Source organism: Palaemon carinicauda, chromosome 35, assembly GCF_036898095.1.
Source record: "Palaemon carinicauda isolate YSFRI2023 chromosome 35, ASM3689809v2, whole genome shotgun sequence".
NCBI lineage: Eukaryota > Metazoa > Arthropoda > Malacostraca > Decapoda > Palaemonidae > Palaemon > Palaemon carinicauda.
In genome coordinates, this window is record NC_090759.1 from 71,079,680 (window position 1) to 71,106,223 (window position 26,544).

The 26,544-nt window shown below is 33.6% G+C and overlaps 1 protein-coding gene across 1 annotated transcript in view; it reads left to right on the forward strand.

Moving 5' to 3' along the window:
• Window positions 1–26,544, forward strand: part of LOC137627352 (prominin-1-like) — a 72,326-nt gene that overhangs the window by 41,387 nt on the left and 4,395 nt on the right. Inside the window, exons 18-22 of the mRNA XM_068358437.1 lie at window positions 2,740–2,790; window positions 4,033–4,086; window positions 5,237–5,371; window positions 6,437–6,541; window positions 25,776–26,026. Of these exons, the coding sequence (XP_068214538.1) occupies window positions 2,740–2,790; window positions 4,033–4,086; window positions 5,237–5,371; window positions 6,437–6,541; window positions 25,776–25,992 (562 nt within the window). The 3' untranslated portion in view covers window positions 25,993–26,026. The remainder of the gene's footprint in view (window positions 1–2,739; window positions 2,791–4,032; window positions 4,087–5,236; window positions 5,372–6,436; window positions 6,542–25,775; window positions 26,027–26,544) is intronic.

Below are 26,544 nucleotides of genomic sequence, written 5' to 3' on the forward strand. Positions count from 1 at the left end.
GCAAGGCCAATGATGAACTATAAAAGTACATTACAGCAAATAATAAGTGTAATTCTTTTTACAAAGTTGTATCATAATGGTGCCTGTTTTGATCTTCTAATCTAATGGGTACAATATATGGGATAATGTTAGGAAGACAAAAATAGTAACAAAACCCTTTTTCTGGGCTCGACCAGGAGAGGTCCAACTGGTGAGGGACCTATGATCGTGGTTCTATCACGCCCCAGTAACTATACCGACACTCGTAGAGTGAGCGAGCTGGGTTAATTCCTGGCATTCCATGCATCCTTTTTTCTCTGGTATATTTAGGAATATTTATACCTTAGAAATGGTGCTATAAGGAGCATTTCACTGGGCGACACAGGTTCCTCGCCCAGAAATAGATTTTTCCTTCATCAAAATCCCTTAATACAAATTTAATGTAAGTAATAAATTCTATATGCAGCGTGCCCTAAATATAGGTTCTGGGATTCTAATTTATAGGCAAAAAAGGCATACACTTGAATCTCGTATAGAAATGATGTACAGTACGATATTACATTACGTTACTGTATAGGGTACTTGTATATTCATTATATGTCAATAACCAACATAAATCTGTTATACAGCATGTACTAGAAATCATTTTTATATTGTTCAGTCTAAAATACTAGAAAGAATGTAAAACTCTTTACAGTATGAGACACTTGATACAGCATTTAGTTTTTTATTGCGGGTTGCTATGAGCTGCAATCTGTGTTTCTTCTTTTGTATTGTACTTGCCATCTGTGTGTCCTGCCAACCTGGTAATGGATGTGATTATAAGTTACGTGGGATGGCAATGATTATGGCTACCTATTAGGTAATAAAAACAATCATATTGTTGAAAGAATAACTTTGTAAGAAATGACATACATTAGTTGTTCGTTGTATTTATAGGCCACCATTGTCCTTGTTTGATCTGTGCTACTATTTATCTTACTGTTATTAAAAGCTTTCTAAGTTGCTGTTGATTCATGTTGTGGGGAAGATTGAATATACAGCGGACTCATACTTAGTCTTAACCCTTTTACCTCCAAAGGACGTACTGGTACATTTCACAAAACTCATCCCTTTACCCCCATGGACGTACCGGTACGTCCTTGCAAAAAAATGCTGTAAAAATTTTTTTCTTAATTTTTTTGATATTTTTTCGAGAAAATTCAGGCATTTTCCAAGAGAATGAGACCAACCTTACCTCTCTATGACAAAAATTAAGGCTGTTAGAGCAATTTAAAAAAAATATACTGCAAAATGTACTTGGGAAAAAATAACCCCTTGGGGGTTAAGGGTTGGAAATTTCCAAAGAGCCTGGGGGTAAAAGGGTTAAGTCTGTGCAAATGCATACACAATCTATTTTACTCTATACACAATATATTTTACTACTTTTATCCTCTTGTTACAGTGGAACTGTAGTATGCTGTTTTATTATGCCAGGGCTTATTTCTGAAATAGTTTACACTAAACTCTCTTGTTTGATGAAATTGAAAATACTCGTGTAGGGTATATTACTCTTTTATCCAGTTCTCATAATTTGTTGATGACCCCAATTTAGTTTGCTGGTTTTATATAGTTAATTTATTTCTTTGGAGCCATCCTTATATTCTTTTCTTCATATTAATCTCTCATATTATACTTGAGACTTAGTTTAATGGTGTAGGGAAAAATTAAGTTGACCGATTAAAATGGGTACTACAAGTTGCCTGCATAAACTGTATGTTTACAAATACAGATAATGTATTATGTTAACTAGTCAAGAGTACTTCATGGTAATAAACACCAAGGGAATGAATGCTGTGATAGCTTATGCATGAATTATTACTCACTACCCATGACAGCAAGAAGAGTGAACTAAGTTTTTGGCCGCTGATGAATGTTACCGCTTCAGTAAATCCTGAAATTGTTTGCTTCGTGCATGGAGTTGATTTTTCGTGATAATCAATAACAAAGTTGGAGTGTTATGTTTTAGTGTGTTAAGTTTTAGTTGTGTTTATTCCCTTTGAAAGTTTAACTACCCCTTATCCTCCCCTATGAGCTCTTAGTCTTTGAAATAAGCACAACACCATGGAAATGATGGAAGTTTTGGTTCACATTGTCGTTCGTGGTTTTAGTTCGTCACAAAATATACTTGTTAAGTCATAGACATTGCTTTAGGCATATGACCTGCAGGTAGTTTTTCTAGTTCAATGCCATCTCTTTTGATGAATTGTGTAGGATAGTTGCCCAGAATTTTTTTTTCCCTATAATAAAAAGAGGAACTATCAGCATTTGTGTATTGTATAAGTTTAACTACTAAGATTATGCAATGGTTATACAATCTTCCAATAGATTTTTAAGTAGTGTTTGATAGTTTCTCTGTTTTATATATTGTTCTTTGTTTACAGCAGATGTTTTTATTGATGTTGGTAGTGTTAGTACCATAATTTTAATGATAGATTTAGATTTTGATGTAGAACGTGGCGGTAAGTACCTGTGGAAAGCTGCAGTCAGTTATTTTGAAAAAGTAAAATCTTTATTCATCAATGTTGCCTTTTTAACTAAGTTGATGTTTAATATTAATATTAGCACTTTATAGCAGTGTTGCCTTTGATGAATAAATTAATTAAAATTTGCTAATGGCATTTCATGACTGCAGGCATTCTACATCCAACATTTAGTAGGAGATTTTCCGCCACTGTACGTGTAGTTTAGTATATTAACATCGAGATATTTATTTGACAGTGAATACTTGTATGATGCGTATGATGAGAGGAACAGCTTTCCTATGTCCAAGTGAGTATGTTAGCACACGCAGATATAGGAATTAATATGTGTTGTCCTTTTGAATGTGTTACTGTTATCATTTCAAAGGATTTAGTAGGTAGCCTCGTAGCACACAGTCTCAACGCTGCACATGCTCTGTCTTTGCATAGATAATTCCATGTGGTAGCTGTGTTAAGTAGCAACCGAGAGAATGTTTAAAAATTTTCTCTTTTTTTGATTAAGCATCTTACATGGTATCAAAATGTAAATTGGTACTTTTGGGGGTTTTGTAATCCAGATCGATTAAATTTTTTTCCTCCAAATTTGAAAATCTAAATTTTTAGAATGTTTTGAAGGCTAATGATGTGTAAATTTGAAATTTTTGCTTCATTTCGGTATTAATTTATTGGCAATTTTTTTTTAATCTGTAGTGTTAAATGGAAAACATATCTAAGATCCTAAGGTGCATAACCCCTCCACTTCCATTACTATATATATCCTCCATTTTTCATTGTCGTTTCACTCGTATCTACTTAGCCTGCACTTGTTAATGTTAGCTAAGAAAGCAATGAATTATATTCTGGATTTACTCTCAATATAGCCCCCTAATTTGGATTTTTATAAACATTAATCTTTTATCTCTCATATTCCCCTGTAATGTTATGCATAATATTTATGTAATCTGATCTGGGTTATGAAAATCTTTTAGATAAGCTGGATGTTTTAAGATTTGGACATCGTAGCCAATAAATTAGCTGGATGTTTTAAGATTTGGACATCGTAGCCAATAAATTAGCTGGATGTTTTAAGATTTGGACATCGTAGCCAATAAATTAGCTGGATGTTTTAAGATTTGGACATCGTAGCCAATAAATTAGCTGGATGTTTTAAGATTTGGACATCGTAGCCAATAAAGTAGCAAGTACAGTACTTTAAATAAACCAGTAGTTGCTGTGAACATGGGTTGCAAATGGGATCGAAACCATTATGGAAATGGGGCTGTGAAAAACCAATGCTCAAATTGGATTAGATCAGCAATATAAAACACATTCAAAAGTGGGAAATACGGCTGTTGATTAGTGTGCAGATGAGGCCTTTAAAATTGTACAATAGTTTTTATTTTCACTCGATGGAGGTGGTGGTGACGGAACTCTTTAACCTTTCAGTTCTTTTTCTCTTTTGATGGTTTGTGGTTGTGAAATTACTTTAAAAAAAAAAACTTTTGTATGGCCGATTGCTTCTTGTTTTAATGGGGTAATGCTCTCTCACCAGCCAAGAGTCCATGTATGACGCATATGCTGAGAGGGACAACATCCCCCTCACCACGTAAGTAAAGTGGTGTGTGGCTTGCATGTTGCTCATTTGCTTCCTTGCCTAAATACAATGTCTTAACCTAACCTTCCTTTCTTTGTCATTGTCAGAACTTGGGGTTCTGCTTTCAATATGAATGCTTCCCTCGACTAAATTTCCTTAAATTTCTTAAAATATCTGTCAATGGAATTAAATTTTTAAGTGTCACCTATTTTACGGTGTCTCCTCTGTGGCGATTCGTGATAAGTTACCATTATTTTCATTCATTGATGTAATTTTGTGTGTTTTCCATTGTTGAATTACTAAATGTTAGTAGGTGTTGATATTTTGACCCAATGTATAAGTTAAAGACATTTTTTCAAGCGTATGATTTCCCAGCTCCACGACTGTTTCCATTATATTTACATTGGCTCATCTCCCATCCATGTTTTTCTTTTATCTTTATGCATTTTGTGCTAGATGAATTTCATGGAATGAGTGTTTATAATTTATTTGAATTAGAAGATTTATGTATGAACCCAATACTGCCTGCTTTTTATTATCATGGTAATTTTCTTCTCTTCAACCTGAAGAAAGACACTGGAAAGGCGTCTCATACTGATCAGGTGATTGATAACTATGGATACATTCTGGTTTTTTAGATGAAAAGGAAAATGCTCGCAGTAATCCCTGTGCTTTGTACTTACGCACTTTTATGTTGAATATAGGCTTTGTTCTAACCACCAATTATTAACCACTGAATATAATTTGTAACATTTGTATCTTTTGTGTTGGAAATAATGTATCGGCTGTTTTCATGGAGATATTGTTATTAACTTTTGCATGTTGTCCTTTGGTTTTCAATCTAAACTTTATTCTTGAGTTACCTGAATATTACACCCTACAGCTTGGCAAGCTATAAATGCTCAGTGGGTTATTTTGTAACTAGAATAAGGAAAAGTAGTGCCTGTTATTGTTTTCATCGCTAAAGCTTTTTAGTAGGAAATAATGATTTAGAGACTAGGTATGGCACAAATAGGATAGTTCTCACAATTTTTTTGTTTAGTTGGTTTTATACAAAACCATTTTATGATAAAACACATTGATTTATTGATAAACTGTAGACATGACTAATTATAAGATTTATACTAGAGTGCAAAATATTTATACGATTTTGTTCCGCAAGTGGTGCTTATGACAAGAAGCAGCGTCGTCGCTCCCGCGAATACGAGGGACATGTGAGCAGTAGCTACACAGCTGAACAGCCGTATATTGGTACCCGATCGTCTCCCCAACGCACTGAATATAATAATACTAATGAGTAAGTTTTTCTACTCCAGTTTTTGCTTATTCATTGTGCTAGCCTGATATAGTTAGCCATAATAATTTTCTCAGTTTTATTTGATAGGGAGTTTAATAGTAAAGCTGCCAGGGATGGTTAAACATCACAATTTTTACACAGGAAACATATTTTCTACATCTGACTGCAATGTATTTTCTGCAACTTCTAGCTCTTACCTGAAGGTGAGATTCACCTTTTATGTGAAATTATTTCTCTTTGATTTTCTCTCAAGTAAGGATTAAGCTTGCAAATGTTTTGGCTATAAGCTCTTTCTTAAGGCTATATTCTGTTTAAGCATTTGATTCAGACAGGACTTTTACATTCATTAGCTTGAGATACTGAGTGTACGAATGTTATTGTTGCTTGACGTATGATCTAGGTAACACTGTCAGTGACCCAGCACCTTGTTGCTTATTTATTTGACTCGGGATGACTGGTAAGCAAAATACTGCATCTCAAGCTATTTTTCTTTGATTTGGATAAGCAAGTTGGTGTTGGATGAGTAGTTCACTAACTCACCATACAATTTTTTGCCTCAAAACACAGAAGTCACTGCTAATGTTTGATTAGGGAACTGAGGGATCAAAGTTTACAACACCACAGTTATACCTTGTTACCGAGAAGGATAACATACTGACATACTAAACAACTTGTAACATTTTATTCATAAGACAGTCTGTTTGAAGATGTGGGATTTTAGGTGTGAAGGCATTAAATATTTTCATATACAGTATTCTTAATGCAATACTTTTTTTTCTTTTTTGTCTTTAGCATTTGCTCTGTTGCAGCCTAGTTGTAGTTGCTCATGTGTTCATGATATAAATATGTAAAGATAGTGTAGGAAGGACTGATGATATATGAATTTATTTATATCTAGTTATTGTCAAGGATTATAGCCTCCAGAGTACAGTACAGCATAAGCTGCCTGTAATAAGTAATATTACTAAGGAGGGTATCTGATAACAAGGTGTAACTGTAGTCGTAGTAGAAGTAGTTGAATGTAGGTATGGTCGTGTCAGTTTGCATATCTGTGTGTGCACACAGCTGGGCAGACTACCCTCCAAGCGGCGGGCCCCCGCGCTACTCCAGTCAACCCAGCCTTTCCCCGGAATACGAGAGACCGCCGCCATATTATTATCCCGGGCCTGGGTAAGTAAATGTTGCACTGCATAATTTGTGTGGCTGTTGGTTTGTCTGTCTGGCTGTTTCTGGTAGTAGGTGTTTGTTTTATAGATTGTGTACTTGGAATATGTTCTGGAATTGCAAAGTTTCTTTTTTTTATTTTTTCATTTTTTGGCTGCTCATGATTTTTCAATAGTTATCATGCTATTCTACGTAAAGAGTGACATTTTCTTTTGATATAATATTCACTGAAAAAAAAAAAGATACTAAACCTCTTCTTCCAAGATTTTTTTTGCAGTTTAGTTGTTATAATTCATTGCAAATGATATGGCCTATTTAGTCATGTGAGAGTGGTTCTTTTCAATTAAGTGTGTCTTTCCAGTATCTGTTGATTTGAGACTTATACAGAATTTTGTCTGACATGCATGTATACAGTATATGCTGTCATAATATATTTAGATTACAGTATGTAGTGTTTATATACTGTGGAGTATATTCTGAGGTATTTCCTGATTGCCAGTCATGCTTAAATATTCTTAAGACTTCATTTTGATAATTGAAAGTTTTTCTTTCTCTCATGACTAATAAGTCTTTGCCATGAATTTGCTGCATAAGTATTCAAGGCATGAAGTTGGCAATTCCATGAAAGTGTTATGAAAGGTGCATCATTTTTGCTACTACTATTAACAAAAAATTGCTCGGAGAGATTCACACCGTGAATGAGTCTTAAGAAAGAGGATTCACTTTCGTAAATAAGTCAAAAGTAGCTGAGGCAGTGTTACCAAAAAATTTGTGATTTATGTCAATGATATGTCAAGATGATCTTATGCATAGTCCCAAGAATTTATGCATAAGATTTAGGGAATATTTTGCATCGTTTTTTTTTTTTTTTTTTTAGTTCTACTTATAGTGTTCCAGAATAATTCCTGGTAAGTGGGTTGCTTTTGTTTCGGGCTAGACTTACCTCCTGTGTTTTTCCTGTACAGTATACCCCCACTCAGTAATGTAAGTGGTTTATGTGATATTTTTATATATTTTCCTTTAATAAGAAAAATTTAATTCCAATTTAGCCTATTCTTTCAATTGCTTTTATATTAAAGACTATTTTACTTAGCATGGTGAATTTGTGTAGGGAGATAAAGAATACAGTATGTGATTGGCAAAACAGCTTAAGTCTGAGCATAGAACCATTAGATTGGGCATTTGTAGGGCTACTTGTCCTATGCTTGAAATCGTAATCAGTTGCAAACTGTTTGAAATTCTCATTTACAAATGCTGTTTACTAATTTCCTAACTTATCCACTGTAGCAGTTGTTAATTAGATTACAAAGTTACACAGATTATTATGTAATTGCTGAAATAGAAATGAACCTATTACTAAGGTAGAGTAGAGTACACTTTATTTTACCACTATCATTATTTTATTTCAAACCTTGCAAAATTTATGAGTTATTGATCCAATCCTCTTTTATGTAAGTCTCTACAGATGTGATAATGATTATTACATTTTTCCCCTTTTAAAACGATGGACTTTTCCATATTGTACATCACTTGGTATCAAAGGGATATTGAAGGGTTGAAGAAACTTTTCAAATTATAATTCAAACATTTTTTATAATTTTGGGGGGAAATTACTTATTCAAAAGTATTTTATTTAGTTGTCTGATCATAAGGAATATAACCTCTTAGCAAGATTATTTTGCAAAGAATCACCCACAGGGAAGGTTAGTTAGCTTGTTAGGTTTAGAATTTTTATCTTCTGTTAGGTAGTACACCCATAAACAATGAAAATCTACATCATTTACTTCAAAAGATTTCCCCTCACTTATTATCAATGTCTTAACCCTTTTACCCCCAAAGGACGTACTGGTACGTTTCACAAAACTCATCCCTTTACCCCCATGGACGTACCGGTACATCCTTGCAAAAAACTGCCATTTAGATTTTTGTTATATATTTTTGATAATGTTTTGAGAAACTTCAGGCATTTTCCAAGAGAATGAGACCAACCTGACCTCTCTATGATAAAATTAAAAAAAATATACAGCAAAATGTGCTTGAAAAAAAAATAACCCCTGGAGGTTAAGGGTTGGAAAGTTCCAAATAGCCTGGGGGTAAAAGGGTTAAAAGAAACAAAGTGTTAACAGAAGTTTGTATTTCATGAAGTGCAAGAAGCAGCTAAAAGTTCTCATAAACGTTTAATTTTTAATCAAGATATATAAAGTGATGGAAATTAAAGTCCCGTAGTGAGGGTTTTCCAAAGATTTTTTAGAATAGTAGCTGGGTGAAAATTTATTTGAAATGCAAGTATAGTTGTATCATTCTTTAGAAATTGTCTCTTTGGTATGCAGAAACATTGTTCTGGAGGGAAGAGTAAATAGTTAATCTTAACAATGTTGAAATAATTCTTAATCATACTAGTTGCTTGTTAGAAAGGACTTTTACAATCATTAATTTCTAAAATGGTAAGTCAAGTACAGTAGTGTATGACATAGATACAGTTTCTTGATTTTATTGCTGAAAAAGCATCTCTCCCTGAATATAAGTTTAGAAGAGGTTTGGATCAATATACTGTACTGTATTATAATGTAGTCAGACATGAAATATCTTTAGACTTTAGTTTGAATTACTGTTAACGCAAGAAGTTGAGTTTTATCCGTTAGATTCGTAACTTTAGTGAATTTGATGAATCTCTTGGAAATAATGCATAGGTACAAAGATTACTTCAGTCTAGGAAATAAAAATCTATTTGAATAGTTCTCATTTTAGAATTTCATGTTTGATTGATTGTTATGACTAAGCTGTTTTGCCAGGAGCTCTTTAGATATTTTCCAAAATGTATGGCAGTAACTTGAAGAGTCAAAAAGAAGTTATGCTTTTGCTGGCTCAAAACTTATGCTTTTCTCTTGAAGTAAATATGCAGCAATCCAAAAACTAAAAGTAGTCCATTTTTGTATTAGAAATTATTTTAATGTTGACAAAATTTTCCCCTTAAATGTTATTGAATATCTTTATATATGAGATGTTTTTGATGTTTACAGTATGGACAGTTTTCCTTTAATGTGATCTCTTTTAGGTACATGGTATTACTTTTATTCCAGTGTAGTTTTCTGAATTTATCGATGTGATTGTGGGTGTGATGGTATTGAGAAATTCGGATTTTTCAATCCTAATTGTTTTCTTCATTTAGTGGGATATAGGAAGTGCTTTTATATGCTGCATGAAGAAATTTTATATTAAATGTCAAATAGATACTTTTCCTTTATTCAGTAAAATGTTTTGTTAGCATATTACATTGCGATTTTAATTATACTTTTAGTGTCAAAGGCTAGTGATACTCTTTCCATTAATAGTAATCTTTTAAAGTAAACTGAACAATATGTTTTTAGGTGTAGAAAGTATCCTTTTTGCTAATATTTCTTCCTGAGGATGATTTAAGTACTGTATCTCCTTAAAGATTTTAGTCAAATCTCATTTTTCACTTAGAACATTTTTTTACTTATGGTAACATACTCTATTTATATGGTAAACATATTTCAGATTCTGTAGAATAGAATTAAGCATTTGAAAGTCCTTATTTTCTTAATTTTGAGAATCTCTCTCTCTCTCTCTCTCTCTCTCTCTCTCTCTCTCTCTCTCTCTCTCTCTCTCTCTCTGTATTTTTCTTTATACCTGTACTGTTGACAATCATAGGTTTTCATAATTTATTATCGAGTCTGCATCAGGTTATTGGATAGCTTATTGTCCCTCCAATGTCCCATTTTATTGTCAAAAGAAGAAGCTTATATATACCACCTTGTAAAACTGGACTCATAAGTTTACTAAGATTATGTTTTCTATACATTAACCATACATCTTTTAAGTGCTAAAAGGTCTCGATTTATTTTTATTTATTTTCCTTTTCAGTACTGTACATTTATTTACCAAAGCAGAGGTTTTTTTTTATTACAGCCATTAATATCACATCATCTTTTTCTTATGTTTGTTTTGTCCCATTTTACTAGAAGGACTTGAGACCAGTACTGTACAGTACCTTAGACTTTTTAAATACGCAAGTAGATTAGGTCGTACGGAAATACAGTAGATGTAGATGTAGAGACTAACATGTTTGGATAACATGACTTTCGTAGTGACATGCTGATTAATTCTAGTATTATATTTCAACAATAGTACGTAAACTGATAAAACACTTCCCCATTATTTATTGTTTTGGCATGAAAATACAGGATGAGGGATAGTCTGTTGTAGTTTTCTTTTATTATTTTAATCACCTTTTATGAATTTAACTGGCATTGAATCTATCTAACGTTGTAAATGCAGTATGTATATGTGTGTATATACTGCAAAGATGGATGGGGTCTCTCTAGGTCTAATAGTTGTACAGGAAATGTATGATCCATTTGCATGATGATAACACTGACCTCTATTACTCATTTATCAGGATTTTCCAGCCCTGCACATTTGGGTTTATGGTACGCTAGACTGGTATTTCTTCTTATATATATTAAGCCTGAACATAATAATAAAATCTTCAAAGAAAAGAAGTTATAACTTTGTTGATAAGCTTTCCAAGCTAGTTTTTCAATTAAATACACCTCATGTATGACAGTCGTGACCCACCCAGTAATTTGCCGCTCTTTGAATGTACGAGTATAGTTCTGGATTTATTCCTTGGCTTTTGGGAAGTCATCTTTTGCGATTATTACTTTATAGGTATAGTTTAAAAGTATCATAGACAGCAACCGAGACATTGCGGGATATCAATAGGTTAAGAGTAGGGTGAGGGGATTTTTTGTTAGTTAACGAGGCGTCTCGAGATGTAATGATTTAAGTGGTGGAGAGAATAACTGTTTTAGTAATGAAACAAGTATATCATTGGGCTATTTAGATATCAATGATATTACTTACACAGTTTTGGTCACGAATACCTTAGTTTATCATTCTTTTACGTTAATCTTGTGTTAATGATGTAGGATTTCATTCTTGTGGTACTCATTTGCATTTTTCTATACTTTGTTTATTTTTAATGCTGCTTATTTTTGTGCAGTGTAACACACCCCTCCTCTAGATCTTTCTTTTATTGGAGTTATTGGAAATAAAGTAAATGCATGTAGAATACAACATGAAAACTTTCTATGCTTTTATATTTTGGAAGAACACAATCTTAACGCACACCTTTGTTGAGTTCAGGTAATGTCTCATTCAACTTTTTAAGAAATTCAAAATACACTTGGACATATATTGGTAGGTGTTTTAGGTTGTCAACATTCAATACACAGAATTTAACCAAAATTATTTTCTTTGATATCCTGTAGATCACGTTTTCCGAGTGATTGAACTCTTAATTATTAGTTAATGATAAACACCCACTAATTCTGATATCCATTTAGTAAATACTGTATTTGTGGGAAATATTATTTTACTTAACAGATGTTTATCCATGCAAGGGTGTTAACAAAAGGGAAAGTTCAGTGTACAGTATATGTTTGTGAAGAGGCAAGACATAGATCTCTCTTATTATTGGCCCCACCTTTATTTTAAATCTTAAAGCTTCCAGTCTCTTGTATTATACATTCTTGTGTAGGTTTTATAACGATATTTATGTTCTTGAGCCAGGTAAATACAACGTTATCCAGCAGCATTATGATAGGTTTGATGTCTTCCAGATAGTTTAAAGATTGTAATTCAATTTTTTTTTAATAATACCCACAATGAAAAGTTATGATTTAGGATATAAAAAGTAGTTATAACAGTTTTGTTAAACATCATGGATGATTTCAGGGTGATGGTGGTTCAGAATGCTTGGTTTAAGCAGTTAGGGGAAACTTAGGTGAGCCGCACATTACTGCACTCGTAATCACAACTAATACACCGTTTTAAGAATTTCCAGCTGTTCAGTCTAATGTATCGTTCCCCCCTTTTCTAGTTACTGAAGTTATTTGCGATAGTAATTTGATAAAATTCTATTGACAATTTTAGATGTACAGTATTGTACTGTAGTACGTAGATTTGATTCCAAGAATCTTCGTCCCTCGTATAACCTTGAATAAAGTAGGTTCTACTGTAGTTTATGAATTATAGTTACATTTTAATGATATCATAAGTTTACAAGAATCAATTTGATCTGATATCATATCTAAAGTTGGAAAGATAAGTTTCATCAGGTCTCACCATAGTACTTTTGAATAAGAAAATTTTACTGGAAATTTTAAAACTACTTTAAGTCTTGAACACCAGTATTTCACAAGCTGATTTTTTTGTTCTTTAGGAAACCATTTTTAGTAACTTATATTATAATTTGGTAGATTATAGCTTTTTCTATAGAGTATGAAGTGGAGTTTGTGTACTTGTGAAATGTTCTCAGATCTTGGCATTATCATTACTTAATCACAAAATGACTTGAATACTAACAAACGAAAGTCACTGGATTATTAACTATTTGCCAGTGGATAATGAATGCTTCTCCTTTTAACAAGATTCCATCATTGTTCACGTGGCTTCTTTGCTAAACTCAGCTCAGGCTCACCTTCCAGGGTGTGCCCTATTGTTTAAGTATTTGTGTTTCCTGTATATTTTAATTTGCAGACATAATAATGCTCAAAAGTTTTCTCTTCACTGCTTGATCTCTCCAGCATCAGCTGTACTGTTTATAAATTGATTTGTTTGAATTATTATGTATATGTTTTGTATATAGTGGCTGTTTACAATTTTTTTTAGTCTCTATAAAGATTTGTCCCGAGGCATTGTCATCATAAATTGATTTTTTTGTGATATTTTAGTTTCTTTTTTTACAGGCTGTTGACATTGACGTGAATTATTTATTATGCAGTAATCTTAGTTGTTTGTGGGTACACTAATGAATAATATATGTTTTTCTGAGAGTAATTGAGTACCGAAACATTGTAGTGCTGCATTCAATGCTGTGTTGCTCCTTTCTTTGAAGCGATAGTGAATAATCTTACTATCTAACAGTAGCATTTAATTATTTTTATGAAACTCTTGTGATGTTCATAGTACTTCTCTCTTGAAGCTGGTTAAATGCCAGTGTCTACCCTAAAACTAAAAGATTTCCCCATTCTATTTTCTCTAATGAAGTGTAGTGATGTATGAAGTAAATATGGTGTAATTGTCATGGGTACGCCACAATTCTTTAGTCTTTTCAGATATCTAGTTGTTCTTGTGAGATTCAAACCTCTCTTTTCCATAGCTGCAGAATGTGTTTTTGTGTGCGTGTGATTTAGGATATTTATAAATTAATAAGGGATGTCTTCTGAAATTAGTATGAATTCCTGCGATAGTTGTTCAAAGGCCTTATTGCAGGGCAATCGGGATCCTCATTCTTTTTGTGTGATGTCTCGGGGCAAGATTAGGATTACCATCTCCCATGGTAAGCATTCCGAACTACAGTACCTACAGTATGTGCAAATAATCTGTGAATGATGTTGATTAGGTTCAGAAGTGTGAGAACCAAATGGAAGTCTGAATGGATTTAAGACTGTCAACTACATTTGCTATGTGGATAAGATCTTTTAAAGCTCTTTTTTTTTTTTTTTTTTTTTTTTTTTTTTTTGAAAAGTTAGTTTTACCCTAATAGCCAAGCATTTTATTTTGCTGTAAATATGAGAGTATGTAAGTTTAGCAGATTATGGGTTGATCGTCTTTATTTTTAGATCTGGCTACTGCTCATTTTAATTTGAGTGAATTAGTTTAGTTGCTTTTATATTTCCTTATACTTTCAATCAAGTTGTCCTATAGAACTAGGATTGCAGTCTGCAAGGGTCTAACAGCAGAAGGTCTAAAGTAATCAAAGAACTCGAAGCTCTGTGAGAGCCTTAAACTTTCCAAACCTGTGCTGAAAGAAATGCTATTAACGCTAGACTTGACGTAGGTTTGGCAATGAGCCGAGGTACAACCAGAATTACAAACTTCTAAGAGAGGATTCACTGGACTACTGAACTTTAATAAAGGAAGCTAGCAATGTTAAGACCTTAGGAAGCCCATCACTATCAAAAATTGGCTGATTAGGTGAATTGTCTAAAAGTTGAGGTGTGTCATTATTGTTGTCATCCCCAATATAATAAACTAGTCTAGTCTTACCTGGCTTTTCCCGTGAACTGACAGCAAGTGTCCTTTACGCTTTGAACTGTTGATTTGATTGGCCATCATTGAAACCTGCTGTCCCATGAGAGGTGCTGTAAGGGAAATGCACTCTTCACAATGGTTATTTAATTACAGTCTTGCTCCAACACAATATACAAAGAGATTATGGACCTTGATCTCCTAGAAACAATTCCTGTGTACACTCCACGCAGTAATTGCTAACAAAACTAGGAGAACACGACTTAATACGCAGTACTGTAATGAGCAAATAATCTGGAGAGGTATGATCACCAATACGACTAAGAAACTGAAGTATAAGACTAAAACACTGATGTGTCAGTTACCACTTACTGCTAGAATGCTCCTTCCTTTAAAAAGGCTGTTTATTTATTGAGGGGAAATACGGGAGAATTTATAATTTAAAAAATGTTTACGGGTGAATTTCAAGTTTCTGGAGAAGAAGCAATATGAACATCGGGGGAGGTTCATAGAAATAAAAATAATTATAACTAAAATTACCCTTTTTATCATTTGATTATCTGAATACGTAATTAGTCACACCTGACGTCAAGTTTGAAAAAGCAGTAGTTGTCAATATGGAAACACAGGAGGTTTAAAAGTATGTTATCAATGTATACTCTACCCACGTATTCATGTTTTCAATCCTGCCCATTTAAGAAATGAGTCTACAATCTTTCACCAGTAAGGAAAAGGGTGTTTCTCAGTGAGAGGTAAATTGGTTCCTGCCAGTTTGCTCAAGTTTGCCAATTATTTCTCAACTCTCCATAGAGGTAGCATTACTTGGCTATGATTTCAGTTATATACCAGGTTTAATCATTTACATGTCAAGCCTTCTGTTAGTAATGCCAGGTGAAGTGCAGTAAACAAATAATTTCTATGAAACTTCCCTAATGTTGCTTCTTTCCTGAAGCTGATTAAATGCCAACATCTACCCTAAAATTTGAGTTTTTCTTTTTTCTTTCCTTGCAAAATATCTCACCCTCTAGTTAAATATAGTTAATTGGAAGTTGATGGAAGCTATCTAGGCATGGGTACATTATATAGTAGTTACTTTGTGTTTTCAGTTCTCATCGTGAATACGAGTGTCGGCCGTTTGCCTGTGCTACAGGCAATTCAGATTGAGGTTTAAGTGGAATGTTAGGTTGCCGTTTAATAGGAGATATTTTCTTCTGGAATTGTTATGAATGACGGTGAGAGATGTTCGAATGATTTTGAAAGCGTGCCGACCATAGACTTGTTGTGCTTAATTGTTTTGAGTAATGTTTGCTTACAGTTCCTCTTCATAAGAGGGGTGTTCGGTTGATATATGACCACTTTAATTGATAAAACATTAATGTAAGTTAATATTAATTCAGGGACATTACAATAGGTGATGTTGAAATGTCACTTTCAAGTTATTTTTTAGCTTTCTGTGGTTAATAGTAGTGAGCTTCATACACTTATACTATTTTAGCTTTGTTTGTGAATCTTAGAATGTCTTGAGTTGTGCAAGGCAGTGCTTCTTGCCTAACCTGCCCTGTTTTACACCCTAGACTAATTCCCCATATTTTGCCCAGTGGTTTATAGTGTGGCAGTCAATAGGGTTGTGATAGTGCACAGCACTGATAAAGTTAATCGCCTCTACATGACTCTCAAACTCTTAAATTTACTTCTATTGCATAACCATCACAGTTCCAGGATCTGCTCTGTTCTATATGCCTACTGAATTCTGAGATAGAAGACCGGACTGGCAGCTGGATCCTTATATCCCTCTGTCTGCAGAAAAACACATGAGCAACCTTCTTATACACATATTTATGATGCGGTATATCACAGTTCCAGTGAAACCAGGAAGCAGATTTTTTGTAAACCTTAGTTTTGGTTGGTAGCTGAAGACTCCTCTGTCGTGATTCAGGTGGCTGTGGGGCTCAGAACTGAATAGGCTTGGCCACCAGTTCATCTTGAATTTTCTCTTGTGTTGTAGTTCCTCATGCCTCGTACTGCTGAAACGAGTCCCTTGTCTAGCTCTGATGCAAAGGTTACCATTAAAAGTAAACAATCAGGAAAGCCTGTAGTTTCCTTTTTGGGTTATTCACCAGGCCTACATCCCAAAATGATAATGTAGAAGAATAACTTGACTCAGATCAGGTATGTCATTAAGAAACTTATTTTCATGGGAGATTAAATAGATTAATATCTTAAATAGAAAAGAAAATTCTACAAAACATTTTTTGATTTTAGAACAATTCAAGTACCTAACCTCGTTAGTGCCTCATATCAAGTTAGTTCTCTTGAATCCGTTAATAATGAAAAGGAAGTTTATGATTTAAAGTTTTTTGAGTTGATTAACTAAACTGATTATTGATAAAGTTGAGTATAAGTGAAATTGTCTTTTGTCAATTGTATAGTTTGGGATTATTTTGACTTATAGAAAAAAAATTTGCAGGTTGTCATGACTTCAACCTTATTCTAGGTTACCTAGATAGTTTAGACAATACTTTTTCAGAGTAATCTCAAGAGGCTGCAGCAGCCTTTGGGAATTGTTTGGTAAGATTAGGAAAAAAAAGTTCTTTCCTCTATGCAAGTGTATCGTTTAGACAGTGTCTGGTGCACAGGTATTTGATCTCATATTAGATCGAATATTTATAAATTGTAAAGTTCATAGCCTGTAGAATACAGTGATCCTCGTGACGTATATTTCTTGTGAAGCTTCTTTCTCCCTACTATTTAGTAACTACTACTACTAAAGATTTTTCTTTAGTTACTCCAAATAGTCTTTTTTTGGAACAGGGATAAAACTGTTTTTACTGTGCCAGGAGGTCTGGCTCTGATGGCTGTAGGACTTGTCATTTTGGAGGATAACATTATATTGATTCTTCCCTAGAGTTCCCAGTAAGAGGAATCATTTCTCAATTCAGGTTTGAGAAAACTTTCAACTCAAAAATTTGGTTCTATGTATGGTTTGAAAAGGATATTGGATTCTTCTTGTCTTCAAAACCTTCCTTGTCAGACAAATCACAATATTTTCCAAGTCCTCCAAACAATTCAGCGAGGGCAATTTTTTATAGTAGGGATTAGAAAACTTCTAGAGAATAGAGATCTTAGATTCCTCTCCAGGGTTTTTTTACGTCAGCTAATTCGATCTTTTTGAAACAACTGGTCAGAAGTCATTTCCCCCAAGCACCTACTCGCTTCATCTCACCAGATGGGTTCTGTCGGCCTTATTCTAAGACTTGCATTGATTTTCCCTAAGTCCCTAAGATATTTATAACATTCTCACCACTTAATAGTGATGTAGAGAGGCTAATGATCTGGTTTTGAATTATAGATTGAAAAGACAAAGGAGCTGTAACTTACCTAGATGGTGGCTCAGGCTTCAAATTGTCTATATGTTCAACTAGAGGGAGAGGCAGTTTGCAAGGAAAGAATATAAAACATTTTTCATTTTATGGCAGACATCAGCATTTAAATTTCTTACAGAGAAAAGCAATATGAACATCTGGTGATTATAGAAATAATTGATTTTGTCATAAAAATTCTACTTTTGTATGGTTTTCAGGCTTGTTGGCAGCACTAGATGCTGAAATTTTCTTATATAAATTGAAAGTTTCCCTTTTCATATATATACTTCTATTCACTATTTACAACAGTAGGAGAATGTGACAGCAGCATTGAAGGCAGCAGTTTTTAGAAAAACTAATTTTTTTTATGTGTAAATACCATATTTTATCTTTATTTGCAATATAACTCTTTTGGATTTATGACAGTTAATGTTCTTGGACCAGAAATGGATCTGGAAGTAATAAGTGTGTAGTGTACTCCCACAAACAACTTTTCTTTTTTAATTTTCAGACATTATATATGACATGACAGATTGACTTGTATAGAGTGATTGACATAAATAATCAACCTGATATATTCATTGTAAATTTATATATTTTTTGTGAAGTGATTATACGTTGAAAGATTTTTTAAAGCAAAAATTTTGTGTTAATTTTAACATCAGGACTATTACTCAATCTTGTTATTCTGGCTGTTGGAAATTCTAGTGCTTATTAACGTAGAATAGAGAACTAATTTTCTTTCATTGAAAATACTAATAGTTTAAAAAAGTTACTAACTTATTATAGACATAACTAATAGTTTTAGTGAAGGGGGTTATAGCTTCAGTACACGCTTTCTCACAGGAATCAGTCTTCTTACTAATAAGTTTTCTACCATGAGCCCATTGCATGCATGCCAGTAGGTACTTACATTCTTTGAAAATGGCAAAGCCCAAACAACACTCTCCAGTCATGGAAGACAATCCTTGATAAATGAAAAAGAAACTTGTGATTTCACAAGTGAACTTGTTTGTACACAAACATTATTCATGTAAATTTATGCATATAGTTTTCCAGACATTACATTTATTAATATGTAAGGCCACACTAGAAAGAATTTGTGTACTTGTGCAGTGGTAAATTAAACCTTGTATATGTTGGTAAATGAAAAACCCATACAGTTATTTGCTAAGGAATAACTTATCATGGTAACCAAAGGATAATTCTGTTATAATTTTAATGGAATCCCTTTGTAATTTCATACATAAAAGGTTTATTGGTGAGGATACGCTTGATTATTTTTTGTAAAATCTGTTTTTTGGGCTCGGGCCATGTCGTCCTGATGGAAGGTTCCTTCAGTAGCTTCTTAGGGTATATTTGACTAGCAAACACGAACTCTCTACCGAAGGAACCTTCCATCAGGACGACATGGGTATCTCACCCAAAAATAGATTTTTCGCTTCGCTCAAAATCTGTTTATTTGGAAAGTTCCACTTCATTCCAGGAGTGAGCAGTGACCTATATGTGATAATGTTGAAGGTAAATGTACCTAATTCTTGTGCATTATAAAATGCAATCTTGCTAGGCTCAACTAATAATAGTCATAGATATGACAAAAGGAGTTTTTTGAGGTTACAAAAGAAACTTGTACACAATGTACTGTATAGTACTGTACTTTGAAGTCATAGTATGCAATACTGTATTTTTTTCATACCATAGCCTTATCCTTCTTCTTCTTCTTTGTCTACATCCTCTCATCCTCTCCTCAGATATTTTCCTCTGAGCGTGCCTCTTTAACCCAGCCGACCCATGACTGCGTAGCCCTTGCCGATTTTTCGGAGGGATCAGGCGAGGTCCCAACGCGTCGCCTAAGGGGAACGCCCTAGCATTAATTTCATTCTGATTATACTCAATGACCATAGTTGTTTTGGCTAATTTTTCATGGCCGGATGCCTTTCCTGCCACCAACCCTTACCATTTACCCGGGCTTGGGACCGGCACCAAGTTGAGGCTGGCTTGCCCCCCCTCAGTGGATTCCATAGCCTTATCCATTACTGTAAATGAAAGTCATAGCATTTAATTTGCTGTAGTGATAAGCTCACAATGGTTTGCAAGGACCTTGGCTATGGAAAGCAATTGGAAAGTTAAGGAAATTTCTATTTAAGTTACTGAAAGCTTTTTTCTTAGATTTTGTCCTTGAAATGGCCCTTTGCACCAGACTCTTTGTTGCTGCAAGATTTATTAATGCTTGGTATTTTACAAGGAAGGATGTCCACCTTACAGGTCATCTCACCTCTTGTCTTGAGTTAAGACTGGGTTGGAAATCTCATTTGGCTGCTAACTTTTACTAGCATACCCACTTGTATACAACCTGTATTCTAAAACTAATTATAGTACTGAGAAACGGTATACAGTAATTCTAATTTTGCTTATTGTTCAATGATATTCAAGCAACAAAATTTCTCATTAAAAATCTGAAATTATTTTCATATATGTAAACCTCTGTTATTATTATTTATTCTGTATTAGGTTGATTTCTATAATCCATGGTACTGTATAGATTTTAAGTAAGCTTACAGCATTATGCAGAGGAGAACAGCTTTGTCTATGATCAGTGGTATTAAGACAATCAATATATTTATCGTCGCTAATAATGCATTAGTAATCAACAGTTAATAATGTCTGTTTTCCCATTTTATGTTGGTACAGAAGTCAGTACATGCGTATTAAGGAATTCGATGACTGATTTTAAAGATGTTTATCCATAATTCATGTTTTTGGGAACAGAATCTCTTAATATCTGAGCTAATTATCCTCATGAGGTGAATATACAGATGAATCAGTATACTGTATAATATTTAAGTTTAAAGTGCATCCATTTCCAACTTCATAGCAATGAGAATACAGTATTGCATATGATTTGGTAATTTCAAAACCTGATTATTGATTGTCAGTGAATGGTTGAGATGATCCTATATCTGTCATAAGACACTGAATATGTAAAATAGATTAAATACGAAGGGAATATAATAGAATATTTGCAAAAATACACAAATTCAACCTTAAGTCAATTTCAATGTTAAACTGGTCAATCAAAACTCTTTACTTAGTCAAAATCTATAAAGTTATTGCACTTTGTGGAAATATGATTTAAATCTGTTGAATAGCCAATCAACTGTTGTGTGCTTGACACGGCAAAGGTAAACAAAATGTTTACTCATTCATGTAATTGAAGTGAAGCTTAACCTGATTATAAGGGTGATCTGACAATATTGCTCAAAGAATTAAATATAAGATGATGAAAGGAATTATTTTATGTATATTAATTTGTTGAAAAGAATGTAGGACAAAAAGAAAGAGAATAACTTGCCGAAGAATTCTTTAGGATAATGCATTTAAAACCAACAGTGTTTTTAAAGAATATTATTAATGCAACACAGTGCTATACAGTACTGTACTTAGAGATTTAAATTTTTTTTTTTTTTATAAATTTCAGTATCAAATATTGTATATAAAATCACATTATCTATAAAAGCAGTAAAGTCTTTATGAAATAAGGAAAAAAATAATTTATATGCTCGTAAGATCTGTATTCACTATTATCCTTACTCCTTAAAAATTAAGAATGAAGCAGATCTAGGGTAAATGCTATAAATATGGGTAACTATGGAAGGATGTCATACTATATTTTTCAACTGAATTATGAAATAGTAGAAGGTTGTAGCTTGGATAACCATATGGTTAGCCTTTGTTTGAATGTAAACAAGCCGTCTACTTAATATGCAGTATGATGATGTTTTGTGATCAATATTTCACTGAACGATGAAACTACCAACTATAGTTTACAGGAAGACACTTCCTGAAAATGATCTTAAATGAAAAGCTGGATCATGTAGCAAAATTTTAATTGGTTAATATGAAAGAAATATTGTAGGTTGTTCTGTATATTAATACTCTTGAAATGGAGTGTTGGATACAGTATTTTAAAAATCTTGAAATGATCATGTTCAAAACTAGTTTGTTCAAAGGAGGTATTCGGTAATTTCCTTTTAGGTGTGAATTGTATCGACCATGTTCCATCTCTGTATGAGATTCTTATGAAAGCTTTTGTTTATGGCTTGCGTAGATATCACGTTTATTGTCTTTAATTTGCTATCGTCAGTTTGAGGCGAATGATGGTATAAGATAGATACTGGTTGGTAAATAAACTTGGAACATTTCTCAACAAGAAATCTGCCTAATGCAGACAAATTAAAATAATTTGTACTTTATAGCTATGCATAATTTTTGTATGATATAGAACTATTTCATGCTTCTTTAAATAATTAATGGGAGCATCAGCACATTTTCCATCATCTTTCATCAACTGAAATAGAAATGTGAATTTACTATGTAGTAAACAGTAAAAATGTCTACAGTTCAGTATAATACATAAGGAAAAATACTAGAAGCTAACCAGCCAATAAGGTTCTTGAACACTTCATGTGGATCAGAATTTAATAAAAGCTCATTTCAATCCTTATCTTGAAGACTGTCGACAGTTTTGCAGTACAGTATAGGGAATGAACCACCACTGTGCTAAGCAGATTAATGAAATAACAACCTAACTTGAATATGGATGAAGACACTAGAAAATAAGTAGTATGCATTAATTCAAAGGTGGCGGGCAGTAAGATTGATAGAGTAAGCTCTCCTCTGAAATACATTTTGTGATGAGGACTAATGTGCAGAATTAGATATCTGCTGAATATAGTGGCACAAGTGCCCAATTTTTAAAAGCTTACTGACTGTCTGGAAGTGTCTAGATTAAAGACACACTTTATAAGAACTTGAGGAGTGAGATTACAGTATATAATATATGCTTTTAATGATTGCAATATGAAATTGCAAGCGGCAATGATTAAGAGAACGAAATTTAAATGGATCTTTGCTACCCCTACTGTATTGGTTAGGCTGTCTAGAATATTTTTAATATAAATACTTTTTAAATTATTCAATTTTTTTGCTAATTTAACTTTTATATGCTTCATATTGATTTTGAGCAAATTTCTCAAGCTTAACTGAGAGCTATTTTTGCCCTTTAGAGCTTTATCAGTATATGCTTATCGTGCATTTATACAGTTTTCTTTGGGGTGGAATAATAATAATACACCCATGGCCAGCTGTATTCCAGTTGGCATGGTATTTTACGCACACATTATTTTTATAATTTGGGAATCTACTACAGTAATTTACAGAGATGTCCATCATTTTAGTACAGTCAACCCTCACTCATTGCTGGGGTTACGTTACAGACACACCTGTGATAAACGAAAAACCGCTTAATATTTGTGCCTTAGTGTGACTCGACTCATAACCCGTGAAACAAATGATCGTTGTCTATGAGTTATTGACTAATACCCTAAATGATTCACTGTACTGTATTATATTACATTTTTTCATGTGGTTTCTATCACAGTATTCCAGTTTACATTACTTAACAAAGTTAATTGTATATTACTAATACAGCTTCAGTACGAGTTAAGACTACTCATGACAGTTACGTTGTCGCCACACCACCCATGTTAAAGTAACACAAAACTCTGTTGTTCCTATGTAACAACACTCGCTGATACTGTAGCATATATAACTGTAATATGTACAATACTGTTACTACAATACAGCCTAATTAGCTATGATGAGACGCGACATCAGTCGTGATTGCTGTCTTTGTGAGGTCACCTCATCACTTAATACATAGCGTGTAACCACTCGTTCGAAATTTGGTTTCCATGCATACTCCAATGATTTTCAAACTCTCTTTCAGACAACTTGTAACTACTGTACATACAGTACGGTATGCATTTCATGTACAGTACTGTACTATTCTTGTAGTTCTTTTTCAATAAATATATGAAAGTTTATTCCAAGACAATTACTGTACTGTAAAAGTAAGAATATGATTAAAAATGAGTTCTTTTCATTTACAACACCACGCGCCATTTACAAAGTTCTTTGCAGTGAAACTTTGTGATGCATAATGCAATCCTTAGGGCACAATAATAGTGTTCAATGTTGAACATGAAGTGTACATGTATATGTACTCCTACATACACAGTATGGAACAAATCCTTACTTAACATAGTCATTAATTGTTTGACAAACACTTGTAAGAGATGTTTTCACAATGAAGGAGAATGAGACACAGTCAGCCAGAGAAGTGGCATTGTGCAGGGAGGAAAATGGTCCAAAGGTTGGGTGCAAAGAAGTGCGTCTGGTTTGAAAATATTGGGCTGTGCTCAAGTTCTGCATAGAATCAAAATTTTATTTGAATTATTATGCAGATCTCGGTACAGTGGAATATTGAGGCTGCGATGTTGAAATTCACACCGACATGAGGTGACTGTATACATATGTAAAAAATTCATTAAAAATTGTGCATACTATCTGAACTAGATTATCTAGGTCCAGGTTTCATTAATTATATGCTGCATTAGTCTCCTAGTAAAGGGAATTACTATAGAATAAAGCACAGTACGTTGTAAGGGTGCGGGTTTTGTTGATGAAATTAGTATGAGAGTTAACAAAAAAGTTAATTACTGTACACCAAATGTTATTGCTTTTGATATACAATGTGATAGAATCTCCCAAATATTTTAGATATTTTAATCAATATGGCAACAACAGTTTAGACGTCTTCTTAACTCGTGATGCTGTATCAGAGGATAGTAAATTAGGAAATTTCCAAAGGAAAGAAAGGAAACAAAATAATTTGTAGAAAAAATAATCTTATCTTGGAATGGGATTTGGATATGAAAAGAGTAGGGCAAGGATTCCATATATGAGTTACAAGACAAATCTTTAGTTGCTTACATGTCATTGCAGTGTGATCTCAGTTTTGAAAATACAGTATTGAAATTGTCACAACAGATGAAGATCAAGTTATCAGTAATAAATAGTTGAAAATTGATTGTTTATGTTCCATGTCATCATGCATGAGCCCTAAGACAGTTTTGTAAAACATGACCTTATTCTCAGGTTTTAGTTGATATGATTTGTTTAGTATTTCAATAATAGTTTTTAATTATATTTTTGTTTAGTTACCACATCATCATCATTTAGTTATAAATAAATCTTCATCCACAAAATAATAGAACCCTCAAGTTAACAGTATTTCAGAGATATATTTATTGCAGATTCTCAGAAATATAGAGATGAATTTGATAGCTTTATACTGTGCCTAGTTTTTCAAGGTGGCAAATATCAGCCAAGTTGCTTTAAAAGAATTCTTATGCACATTTAAGATATTTACTATATCCAATGACAAAAAGTTTGATTATCATAATAAAATAGGAATAAAGATCTATAGTTCCCTAACAAAAGTAACTCATTAGGTTTTCTTAGGCAATTTTATGTGATTTATATATCCCAGTGTGTTTGAGTTACATTGTCTTAGGAAACAAAGAGAAGTAGTTGTGACTCTACTTTTATAGACATTTTTTTATGATCTTCGCTTTGATTTTATCATTCATATTATTCATGGATTACTGCACCACAGTACTAGTTTTAGGGGATAGATTTAGATTCAGAAATGTAGACATTATTTCAAAACAAATGATACGAAAGTGGAGGTTGACAAGCCTTTGCTTATAGCATTATCATCATGCACACTACTACAGTACATTGTATTTATTCTTCAGAATGAACATTTTATAATGAAGCTAATTATTAGTAAAAGCAAACTAATTCCTGTGAGCTTATGCTTATCACTATTAAGTTTAGGGGTAAAGGTTTCAAAATGCAAGGCTGCCTGTCAGTTGCAAATTCTTGAGGCGGGTCGGTTGTATTGGATATTCCAGACCGCAGTATTATGGGGGACCTCCCCCTGGAACGGGGCCTGCTGCCGGGGGGATGCAGGTGCATCCACCGCCTCCAAGCAACCCCCCGGCTGGGCCTCAGGGCCCCACAAACTTCCTGCACGGGCCAGCCCCTTGGAACCCCGCCGCCCAGCGCACCATCAATCTTGGCGGCTGGAAGATCTCTCCAGCCTACTCTCGGGACGAATATGATGCGTAGTGGACATTTGTGCAGCCAGCTTCAGCACTCTGCTGTACGACACACTTTCCTCTGGTCTTCTGATCTGGACACTATCTGTAGCTCTCTCATATAATAATGATAAATACATGGCTGCACTGTAGAAGCCTGTGATGGTTTTATCTTTAAAAGTTTTATGTTTATTCACTCTGTGAAGGTATGAATTCCTTAGTGGCTTATTTTCCTTGAATTAAATAGGTTTCTTGTTCATGGGATTTGCTTACTAGTTGTTTGGCTTGCCTAGAACTTATGCATGTTTAATGACTTGTAGTGGTATTATAATTCGTGTTTCATATCAATGACCCTAATTGTAGCTTAGCATTTTTTCTTGATCTAGTCCATTGGGATGCCATATGTGACTTCCCCTACATGACCTACGACTAACTCAGTCACCCTCATATAACTATTGCATCTTAATTTTACATCAACTGACTATTGACCTGTTTAATTGACCACAACAGAGCAAGACCAACTTCACTAACGTACTGCATAAATCGACTAAACCTTGACAGGTAACTCAATATAATATTTGTA